This window comes from Dryas octopetala, chromosome 4, assembly GCF_963921425.1.
Source record: "Dryas octopetala chromosome 4, drDryOcto1.1, whole genome shotgun sequence".
Lineage (NCBI taxonomy): Eukaryota > Viridiplantae > Streptophyta > Magnoliopsida > Rosales > Rosaceae > Dryas > Dryas octopetala.
The window spans coordinates 19,208,504-19,220,252 of NC_141369.1; the positions used below are offsets into that span (position 1 = coordinate 19,208,504).

General features: G+C 37.0%; 1 protein-coding gene across 4 annotated transcripts; it reads left to right on the forward strand.

The window, feature by feature from the left end:
* Positions 1 to 1,761: 1,761 nt before the first annotated feature.
* Positions 1,762 to 10,796, forward strand: LOC147287737 (Leucine-rich repeat transmembrane protein kinase). 4 transcript variants are annotated; one of them, XM_086240197.1, is made up of 24 exons: positions 1,762 to 1,992; positions 3,621 to 3,804; positions 4,533 to 4,604; positions 4,726 to 4,794; positions 4,876 to 4,947; positions 5,355 to 5,426; positions 5,522 to 5,593; positions 5,910 to 5,981; positions 6,064 to 6,135; positions 6,218 to 6,289; positions 6,375 to 6,446; positions 6,686 to 6,757; positions 6,840 to 6,905; positions 6,990 to 7,055; positions 7,147 to 7,185; positions 7,321 to 7,379; positions 7,512 to 7,897; positions 7,981 to 8,176; positions 8,446 to 8,526; positions 8,668 to 8,786; positions 9,095 to 9,305; positions 9,412 to 9,652; positions 9,837 to 9,987; positions 10,318 to 10,796. In XM_086240197.1, exons 1-24 carry the CDS (start codon positions 1,872 to 1,874, stop codon positions 10,696 to 10,698), a joined length of 3,018 nt encoding a protein of 1,005 aa, XP_086096323.1. In that variant the 5' UTR covers positions 1,762 to 1,871; the 3' UTR covers positions 10,699 to 10,796. The 4 variants fall into 4 exon arrangements, with proteins under 4 accessions (XP_086096323.1, XP_086096322.1, XP_086096326.1 ...); XM_086240196.1 differs by having other exon boundaries at positions 8,377 to 8,526; positions 10,318 to 10,793; XM_086240198.1 differs by lacking the exon at positions 1,762 to 1,992 and adding an exon at positions 3,393 to 3,515 and having other exon boundaries at positions 3,621 to 3,796; positions 8,377 to 8,526; positions 10,318 to 10,790.
* The last annotated feature ends 953 nt before the right edge of the window (positions 10,797 to 11,749 follow it).

Genomic DNA, 11,749 nt, shown 5'->3' on the forward strand with positions numbered 1-11,749 from the left:
AATTTGGGTTCAGAGGAATAAACTCTACGGTCTTTCTAACTGGACTGCTGATCAACTAAACCAATGGTCATAACAATTAAGAGAGATTTTTAGTTCTAATTAATTTTTACTTCTACATCACATTATTATTATATAGTGTGTTAGTATATGGGGTTATGTGTGTCTTTATAATTGTAATTAAAACAATAGAATTTCCGCTTAATTATCCAACAGTGTTGTCATCTACCGAACAAAATGTGAATGAAAATGACAAACTCGACCCCGTCGCACATTAATTAGTTCCATTCTTTTTCACAAGTCCAGCAATAAACTAAGGAAGTGGATCCTCTTTAGATATATCTAGGTGTGGCCACATGTGGCATGGTGCGTTTCTCGTGTGCATATGACATTTACTCCTCTCACAATTGTTGCAGGGGTTCTCAAATGCAATGCTATTTTGTACAGCCTTCAACTTATCACTTATGTATATGTATAGCTGGTTGGTAACTTGGTACAATATTATTTATTTCTTCTTTCTTTTTCTTCCATTTTGGACAAAACCACGTTTTTCACCCTGAAAGGAATTGAAAATGAAACAAGAATCTATGTGACAACTTTTTTTATAGGAAAAAAAAGCTCTTAAATGCATGCCTTGTAAAGATATGGGACAAACTCCACCGTTAAACATGTGCCACCTGATCGCCAGATCTGATATTGTTTCAATGTTGGGGTGTTTGCTTCTGCAATCAATATTATTCTTAAAAAAATATATTTTCTCTACTTTGTAGTAATTAATCAAACTTAAGAGCTAATTACCTCAAATGATATGCTTAGTAGAGTTATGATCTGATTATGATCACTCCAAGGGATGACATTTACTCAAACTTAGTTTGCTTCATATAAGAATTCTCACATACAAAATGTTGTGATCATAAAAGTAGCTTGCCGCTCAAAAGGTCTTTGTGATGATTGTTTGAACCATCGCACATGAATTCTGCAGGTAGAACTTCTTGGTATTTAACTGTTTATATTTAAACTAAAGACCAAGAAACATATCTTACTAAAAACAAAAAAAATTCTATGAAAAATATGAACAATTTGTTGAGAGTAATATGGAGCAATGTCCCACATTGGAAAACTAGAGCTTAACATATGTGCTTATAAATCTTAGGCCTCTCCACCCATTGCCAATTGGTTTTGGGTTGGATGCTCTAATTCTATCATGTTATTAGAGCATTAGTTTTGGGTTGGATGCTCTAATTCTATTATGGTATCAAAGTTTGGTTATTTGCGTGTAAGACCCATTGGCCACACGTGCTCCCACGTCACCCAATACAATTTGTTCACGTGTAAAAATCTCGCCACACGTGCGGTAGCGTGTTGAGAGTAATGTGGAGCAATATCTCGCATCAGAAAACTAGAGCTTAGTATATGTGCTTATAAGTCTTGGGTTGGGCCTCTCCACTCATTATCAATTAATTCACAATGGACTAAATTGAGGATTTGCTTCTAATTACAGTACAGGTTCCAACTTCCAACATACCATTTAGAATTTTTACAGTATAGACAGTCACAGTCACAAGATGAGGTCAAAAAAAAAAAAATCCCCCATATAGAATTTACCACAAAGATCAGAAAGAATGTATTTTTAGCAAATGGTCCACACTTTCCACACGCATACTGCATACATGTATTTTTATGAAAAGGACAAGTGTGAAACACTGATTTTTTCATTGCTAGTTAACATAATGCACTTTTCAATCCTAGTCCCACACTCTCTTACCTTGTTCAATCCCCATTTCCAATCTCCAACTCTCTCTCTCTCTCTCTGGACTTCAAAAGCTGAGTGGGGACTGAGACTCAGAGTTTGAGGCTTTGAGCTTTCACTCTAAATGGGAACTACTCATTTTTCATTTCCAAGGTTGCTTCATGCATATCTCATCTATTCCACAACATTTTCCTTCTTTGCAACCTTTGGACAGTCAGCCACAGCTAAGCTTCACGCTCAGGAAGGTACCTATTAAAATTTGGCTTATTATGATTTTTGCCCCCTGAACTATGATCCCATTCCTAATGTGCCCCCTGACTTTTTAATTTTATCAATTTACCCCCTAACAGTTACAACGTTAGTCTAATGTGCCCCTTCTTCCAATTTCCGTCATGGGTTCCGTCTATTTTGCTGATGTGGCAGGGTAAATTGGTCATTTCGACCTCCCTGGACCATTCAGCATCCCAGCCTTTTCCACCTAGACAGCCCCCAAATGCCACATACCCACATGTGGGACCCACCCGCTGCCAGCTCAGCTCAGCTGGCCCTCTTTATCTCCTCAATCCCCATCTCTTTATCTCAGCTCGAGCTTACCTCTCTCCCTCATCAATTTTCTCTTCTCTTCAAAATGAGTCGAAGCAGCAGCCATCGAAGCTACCAGAGCAGGACGCACAACGAAGATGCTGATGGTGAATCATCACTGCGCTGCCACTGTGGATTGGTTGCACGAATATCCACCTCCTGGACAGATTTGAATCCAGGGAGGAGGTTTCATGGGTGTCCAAAGTGGAGTGGGGTGAGATTTATGGGTTGATTCTGGTTCATGGTTTATGTTTAATAATTTAGTTAGAGATAATAATGGTTGGGTTTGCAGAAAAACAACACGGGTTGTGGTTTTTTCGTGTGGCTGGATCCAAAGATGTGCGATCGTTCAAGGGATGTGATCAATGGGCTGCGGAGAAGGCTTAATGGTATTGAGGGTCCTAGAGTAATGGTTGAAAGAGAGAATGCTAGAGAAAAGCGCTTGTGGGTTGCCCTGGTTGTGTCCTGGGCAATTTTCTTGGCTATTATGCTATTAAGGGCATAAGTATGGAAAATATCCAACTGGGTTTGTAATGAAATTGACAATGTATGGTTGTCTCCTGGGGAATTTTGTTGGTTATTATGCTATTAAGGGTGTAAGAATTATTTATATCAATGCAGTAATTTACATTCCGTAATGCAACAGTTGACATCTGATATGGCAATTACTAAGCAGTCAAATGGCAATTGGAAATCAAATGCCAATTGGAAATCAAACTGCATGCCAGGGAGGTCGAAATGACCAATATACCCTGCCACATCAGCAAAATAGACGGAAGTTGAGACGGAAATTGGACGAAGGGGTACATTAGACTAACGTTGTAACTGTTAGAGGGTAAATTGATAAAATTAATAAGTCAGGGGGCACATTAGGAATGGGATCATAGTTCAGGGGGCAAAAATCATAATAAGCCTTAAAATTTTACAGTTTTCTTCACACATCCATGTGGCTTCTAAGAAAAGAAAAGAAGAGGAAAAGCTTTTATTTAATACACCCATGCATTTGGTCATTCTTGATTGAGCCCATTTCATCTAAGCTGATTTGTTCTGTCAGTCAAGTTGACTTGTGTCCCAAAAATTGGCATTCAACTCAGCTTAGCTGAATTGGGTTCTCATGGCATTCAAGATTCTTCATTACATTGAGTCCTTGGTTGGTCTTTGAGCAGGACTTGATAGAGGTTGAAAGGTTGTTTGTTATACTATTTTCTCATACACTCTTAGAAAAACAAACAGGTGATTTTATTAATAGATATGTATATATTTTTTATTGGGTACTTTTTTTATGGAACAGTGAAGGCATTGAAAGAGATAGGGAAGAAGCTGGGGAAGAAAGACTGGGATTTTGGGAAAGATCCATGCAGTGGAGAAGGGAATTGGACGGTACCGATAGATGAGAGTAGAAAAGGAGGCTTTAAGAACTTTGTAATATGTGATTGCAGCTTCAACCACAATTCCTCTTGCCACGTAGTAAGCATGTATACCACTCTTTCTCCCTCTCAATTTTCCTCGATTACAAATGTTAATAGAGTGATGCAAGTTTTAGTACATTATAGTCTACCAATTGCTGTTCTTTTTAGGTTGGATAATAACCCAAAGCATGTGGACCCAAGCATTATTGTACCACAGACCACAGTTAACCAGTAATGACAAAATCAATTCTAGCCCCCAAAATGACAAATTAATTATTTGGGTTGGGTTATTCTGCTTTGTGTGTATGTGTTAACAAGTTTTATACGTAAGTTTCAATGCACTGTCATGTACTGCAGTTAGCATAATGTTCTGTATGGTTATTGATGGAAAACTACATGTGTCTATCAACAACTCTGCTCCTATTTTTGAGCATTTCATTTGTCCTTGCCACTTTATTCAGGCATGTAATCGAGGTTAGTTTTTTTTTTTTTTACTTTACAAACAGTTTATTATCTGAAGTCAATGAGTTAAATTGTAGCTAATGTTCTAATTGGGAGGCATGCTGCTATTAGTGTGAGTTGGCCAAATTCTTGTTTAATTTAACATTCGTGGGTTTTAATGTTGTGTGAATTTTTTTGAGAAGTCAATGCTCATGTCAATAACTGCAATACCATTAAACGAGGAGCTCAGCCTAAAGATTCTGCTGTTGTGCATTTTATGTACTTTAATTTTGAGTTATTTCTTGAGGCCCGTTCTGAGAGCTCTTCTAATTTGCTCTGGTGGTATTCTGCAGAGCTTTAAAGGCCCAAAATCTATCAGCTACTGTGCCACCAGAGTTTTCTAAGCTGCACTACCTCAAAGAATTGTAAGCAAAACCAGTTCCTCTATTGTAAATTGATCCCTAATCCAGCATTCCTATTCTAAACTATATGTTCTGCCTTTACTAAGCCATGTTTGTATATCTTGCAATCCTATTTCTTTTATAGAGACTTGAGTCGAAACTACCTCAATGGTTCTATACCTCCCCAGTGGGCTACCATGCGCTTGGTCACACTGTAAGCACCCCATTCTTCATCCATTACTAATTATTTAATCGAAGTGTAACTGTATGCCTTACCTTTCTATTGGATGTGCAGCTCTTTTATGGGAAACAGATTGTCAGGTCCATTTCCAAAAGTTCTCACCAATATCACCACCCTCAGAAACTTGTATGTTTAATTCTCTCTTTAATTCTTATATTGATGACCTTAAATAGAGCTGATAACAAGATGCTGGTTCAGGTTGGGTTCTCACTATAGTACGGATGCAGACCTGTTTCTATTTTTATTAGTTAGAACTGAGTCTCTCTATACTCATTTGTTGAAGCTCAACATGAAATCCATACTTCAATGTATTTATACCAAGAGAGGAAAATTTATATTTTAATACAAACAAATTGTATCTGGCTTATGTGGCTAGTGAATCCAGAGCAAATCAGTCCCCTATTTTAATTGAACTCAGGATCAGTCTGATTTATCCATGGAGCTGGTTAATCTACTGTTTTTTTTCAAGTTGTCTTAAACACCATTTTAGATGCTTTGATTAAATTTACTATATGAATACATATTACTTACAGGAGCATTGAAGGAAATCTTTTTTCAGGACCCATTCCACCAGAAATTGGAAAGTTGATCAAGTTAGAAAAGCTGTAATTTCTCATCACTTTCTTCATATGCAATATTATCCAAGATTTTTTGTTCATGCTCAATTATTTCATTGACATTATCATTTTTTTTTCTTCAGCGTCTTATCTTCAAATGCCTTCACTGGAGAATTGTCATTGGCACTAGCGAAGTTGACCAACCTGTCTGATATGTATGCAAGCATATCTTTCTTATTAATATGGATTTCAACCTAATTAAATAATCAATAACTTAGTAATTGCAAAGTATCCGATCAACCTATTGACCTAGTGTAACATAAGTCGGAATGGACTAGTCTATCCTACTACAACATGTACAACATGCAGGCAGCTACTTTTAGCTCTGGTTACCAGTTCATTGGGGTGCCAGAGCTACATATATGATATAACAGATTTTATATTTATATTGATAGTTGAATTGTAATATCTTTGAAATATTTGATGTTTACTGGTTTGCCTGCTAAGTTTTGTTTCTTTGATACATTTTAGGAGGATAAGTGACAATAATTTCTCTGGAAAGATACCTGATTTCATTGGAGATTGGACACAGATTTCAAAACTGTAAGCTTCCCCCTTATAACTACTACTGCAATCATAGTATATGCTTTTACTGATTTTGAAAATTTCCACTCTTATGTTACAGGCTTATAGAGGGTTGCTCTCTTGAGGGGCCTATACCTTCTAGCATATCCGCCTTAACAAGCTTAACTGATCTGTATGCATTTCTATTGTTTTATCTTCTTTTTTTGTCAAACAAGATTGTGAAGTTATAGTTTTAACTTTTTAGTGACTTTTAGGAGGATAACTGACCTAAAAGGTAGAGGGTCTCCTTTCCCGCCATTGAGTAATATGGAATCCTTGAAGACACTGTGAGTTGGAATCCGAACCAGTTTTGAATTTTCCTTTTAATACTTGCAAATTAATCTGGTAGTTACTCAATTTTTTCAAATACAGGATACTAAGGAAGTGCTTGATATATGGAGAGATCCCAGAATATATTGGGGATAAGAAAAAATTGAAAAACCTGTAAGTATTTCAACAAATGGCTTAGTTGAGTTTCTGACTCTCCATTACATTATTGATTTTTTTATAAAAAAATATGGTTACAACCCAAACATATAAAGGAAGCCACTTTACATCTTATAGACATCTTATAGCTTGAATAATTTTTTATTTCATTCAATATTTTTCTTTTCTCTTCTTGGAGAAACTATTTGAAATTTAATATGTATATATATATATATTATATGTATTTATCAATGCAGTGACCTCAGCTACAATGAGTTGACTGGTGAAATACCTGCATCTTTTGTCCAACTGGCAAAAGTTGATATCATGTAAGCAGATGTCCTATATAAATTTTTCATCTTCTCACAACCTTATTCTCATCAATGTTAAGCAGACTATTGTTTTACTTAGGTATCTGACAGGGAACAAGCTTACTGGAACTATACCTGGATGGGTCCCAGGAAGAAACAAGATTGTGTATGTAATACAAAACGGCAGCAACTATTTTGTTTTGCTTAGGGCATTACTTTTTTATTTGATTAGTTGAAAATTTGTATACAGGGATATTTCTTACAACAACTTCACTTGGGAAAGCTCAAGTCCTAATGAATGTCCTAGAGGGAATGTGTGAGTATAATATATGCTGTATATTTCTCTTAAATTCTTAACCAACCACTTTCTAGGATGATAAAAACAATGTTTTGGTGCTTTGTTCCAGAAACTTAGTGGAGAGCTACTCCTCCTCTGCTGATAAAATGTAAGATTCCTTTCTGTATGATATAAATCTAAACTATTAAGAGAAATATGTTGCTTCCTCTGGTTAATGATTAACACTCCAGCCTTTATCATGTTTATCTTCAAGATATAAGCTCACATTTCTTTCCTGTTGCAGAAGTAGAATCCAACCATGCCTGAAAAGAAATTTTCCATGTCCTGGTTCGATAAATCAACGTAAGATATCTATTGGTCTCAAACTGTACCTACAATCACGTAATCTATATGTAAATCAATACGAATTGATCCCTTCAACCCATTCTGTGCATTTTGTCTAAACCTGTTACGACTTGTCCTAATGAAAAACAGGTCATTATTCCTTGCATATTAATTGTGGTGGTAAGGAAATGCATATTGGTGGCAAAAAATATGATGCTGACAGAGAACAAAGAGGTGCTTCAATGTATTACTCAGGTCAGAATTGGGCCTTCAGCAGCACAGGGAACTTCATGGACAATGATCTTGATGCAGATGTCTACATTGAAACCAATACATCTGCACTCTCCAATAATGCCTCTGTGCTCGATTTAGAACTGTACACAACAGCACATGTATCTCCCATCTCTCTCACATACTATGGACTCTGTCTCATAAATGGAAACTACACTATCAAACTCCACTTTGCTGAGATTATATTTACTAATGACAGATCATTTAACAGCCTTGGAAAGCGTATATTTGATGTCTACATCCAGGTAACTAAATCGCACCATATAAACAATGAAAAGTCAATCCTATACCAATAAGTATTTACTTCTCTATTACTTTTTGTATAAAGGATAAGCTGGTCCTGAAAGATTTCAATATAGAAAATGAAGCTGGTGGTGCTGGTAAGCCCATTGTGAAGACATTCACTTCAATTGTTTCAAGTCATACATTAAAGATCCATTTATACTGGGCTGGAAAAGGGACGACAGGCATCCCAGACAGAGGATTTTATGGTCCTCTCATATCGGCTATATCAGTAGATCCTAGTAAGTCTTACCATATAGTTTAAAGTCTTAAGCAGTATCTTGTGTATTTTAAGTTATTTTGGTCAACTAGTGTGTTTTTTTCTATTGAAAGCAAAAACATGTTAAACTTTTAATGGAATACATGAGTTCAGGTAAACTCAAGCCATCATGTTTATTGTTTTTCTCTCATATTTGATTGGAAATAATGTATATTGTTACAGACTTTCAACCTCCTTCAGTTGATGGCAAAAATAATTATGTCATAATAGTAGTTGGGACTGTGGCTGCAGCACTACTTCTTCTGCTGCTTCTGGTCTTAGGTATCATGAGTAGGAAAGGCTATTTAGGAGGAAGGATCTCTGTAGATAAAGGTATGAAACATGCTTGAAACAAGAAACAGTTCAGTTTTTTTCTTTTTCCCCTACTCAAGAAAGAATATTGCTGAATAGTTTTACCATTTAGAACAAGAAATGACTTTTAATTATTTTTTTTCTTAATTGGCATTCAAGCAGAGCTCAGAGATATGGATCTGCAAACAGGATTATTTACTTTAAGACAGATAAAGGCTGCGACGAAAAACTTTGATGCAGCAAACAAACTTGGTGAGGGTGGCTTTGGTGCAGTCTACAAGGTGACTTTTGTTTTTTTATGTTCATCTTTTCTTTCTGGTCTATTCTAAATGTTCTTTGTTAATATAGATTGCCTCAGACAAAAAAGAAATATTTTATAACAAAAGTCTTAATCCATGTATAAAAAAAAATGAGAGCATGCATCCTACAAGGAATTGGAGAAATAACCACATCTTCCTATCCAATTGCATTTCAGAAACGAATTTAGAAAAAGTCAATTTGGAGTACATGTGTACATTTAACAATCATAAATTATTGATCTTCTTTATTTTGTTTCAAGTCTAATACTAGGAATCTGCTTTCTTAATAGGGTCTTTTACCAGATGGCACAGTAATTGCAGTGAAGCAGCTCTCCGCGAAGTCAAAGCAAGGAAATCGTGAATTTGTGAATGAAATAGGCATGATTTCTGCCCTGCAACATCCAAGCCTTGTGAAGCTGTATGGATGTTGCTGTGAAGGGAACCAGATGCTGTTAATTTACGAGTACATGGAAAATAACTGTGTATCACGTGCTCTTTTTGGTGAGAATAGTACTTTAAACTGTTCATGATTGGCATACCTTTTATACAAAAGGCAGTTTTGATTGCCAGTGTGAAGTAGATTGACTTTCTTTCTGATTATATATAGGGAGTGACTCCACTTGCAGATTGAAGCTGGACTGGCCTACCAGGAAGAACATTTGCCTAGGTATTGCTAGAGGTTTGGCCTATCTTCATGAAGAGTCAAGATTAAAAATAGTGCATCGTGATATCAAGACAAGCAATGTATTGCTTGATAAGAACTTCAACGCTAAAATCTCTGATTTTGGCCTAGCAAAGCTTAATGAAGATGACAACACTCACATCAGCACGCGGATTGCTGGAACTATGTAAGTTTTTGCAGAAGAACAAGATACACAACTTATGAATTGAACAAATCTAAATGAGAGCTGAGATGAAGTAAAATATAACCTCTGGCACAGTCCTCACTTTTTTTTCATCAGATTAAATAATAAATGGGTAACCTAATGATTGAAAATATACTTTTTTTTGTTTGGCCCTTCTACTCTGCAGTGGTTATATGGCTCCTGAGTACGCAATGCGTGGCTACTTAACTCCCAAAGCAGATGTTTATAGCTTTGGAGTAGTTGCACTGGAAATTGTTAGCGGAAAGAGCAACACAAACTACAGGCCAAAGGAGGAATTTGTCTACCTTCTTGACTGGGTAATGAAACCACTTTAAAATTTGTTTTCTTTTCTTCCCTTAGAGATGTGCAAGTGCCTCCATGCATTTCCATACCTAGCTTCTACCTTGCAAAATGTAAATATTGTCATCTGTGGTTATGCAAAGAATGTCCAAATGAATTTACTTGGTGAAGCATTCACTGCTTGATCCAATTCAGCTTAAGGAAATTATAGAATATGACAATCTATCCCATGTTTCTCCAATCAATTCAGCTTTTCTTCTCATACTATATTTCTTGTTAGCTTTTCAACTTTGATTGTTTTCACCATGTGTATGTTAATTCTGTCTCAATTCTGGGCTCCTTTTCAGGCCTATGTTCTGCAAGAGAGAGGGAGTCTACTGGAGTTGGTTGATCCTGCCTTGGGTTCAGAATACTCATCAGAGGAGACAATGGTGATGCTAAATGTTGCTCTCTTGTGCACCAATGCATCTCCCACTCTTAGGCCCACAATGTCCCAAGTAGTCAGCATGCTTGAAGGCCGAACAGCCGTTCAAGACCTGCTTTCTGATCCTGGATTTTCGACCATTAATTCCAAATTCAAGGCCATTAGAAATCACTTCTGGCAAAATCCAAGTCGAACCCAAAGCATGTCGATCCACGGTCCATGTACTGATACCTCTAGTCCATATATTGAAACAGAAGAGAGTGGCCATCTGTTAAGAGTTAGTTCAGTTAAATCCGAGGTGTAAATTCTGTAGCATAATGCCAAGTATGTAGTGTAAGAGATGTATCTTGTGTAACTGCTGTATTCAAATGTTTTCAAACTTGAATTATTGTTTCAGCTGATTGGTCTTCTAGGATTCCTTAAGAATAGGTCTTCCAGTTTTATAGATAATTAAGTCTTAGTTTTATAGATAATTAAGTCTTTTACTTGTATATATCTAGCTGCTGCTGTGAATAAAGTTTCAAGATTTCCAATCACCTTTTTGGTTAATCTCTATATGGTATCAGAGCCATAAAATCTCTCCCCTGTTAATCTTTTTTTTTTTTCCTTCTCAACTCAATGGCAACACCTCACGCCATTCTCACTTCCAACAATCATCAACTCCTCACCATAAACACAGCTGCCCAAACTCCCATCAAACTCACCTCCACAAATTATCTTTCTTGGAAAATTCAATTTGAATCCTTATTTGTTGGCTATGATCTTCTGGGGTATATTGATGGTTCCACACCCTGCCCTCCCCAAACTCTCACCACAGACACTGTCACCAACCCCAATCCAGCCTATCGCACTTGGGTACGCCAAGACAAATTAATTCTGAATGCCATCATTGGCTCTCTTTCTCCAACTCTTATTTCATTTGTTGCTCGTGCCACCACCTCCAGGGAAGCTTGGAACACCCTCTCCAACACCTATGCCAAACCAACTCGTGGCCGCATCAAGCAAGTCAAAAATCTTCTGAAAAATCCCAACAAAGGCACTATGACTATCACTGACTTTCTTCACTCAATCAAAGCTCGTTCTGACGAGCTTGCTATTCTAGGTGCCCCAATGGATGCAGAAGACCTCACTGAAAAAATTCTAGATGGCCTTGGAGAAGAATACAAAGAACTTGTCCGGGCCGTTCAGGCTCGTGACAACCCAATCTCGTTTGAGGAGCTTCATGAAAAGCTGCTCTCCTTTGAAGCTTCACTTCCTGTTCACTCAAAGCCCGAGCTTCACCACCCTATTACAGCCAATCCTGCCAATCGGACATCTTTCACCACCAACAATTGGCGACCCAACCATTCAGGCAA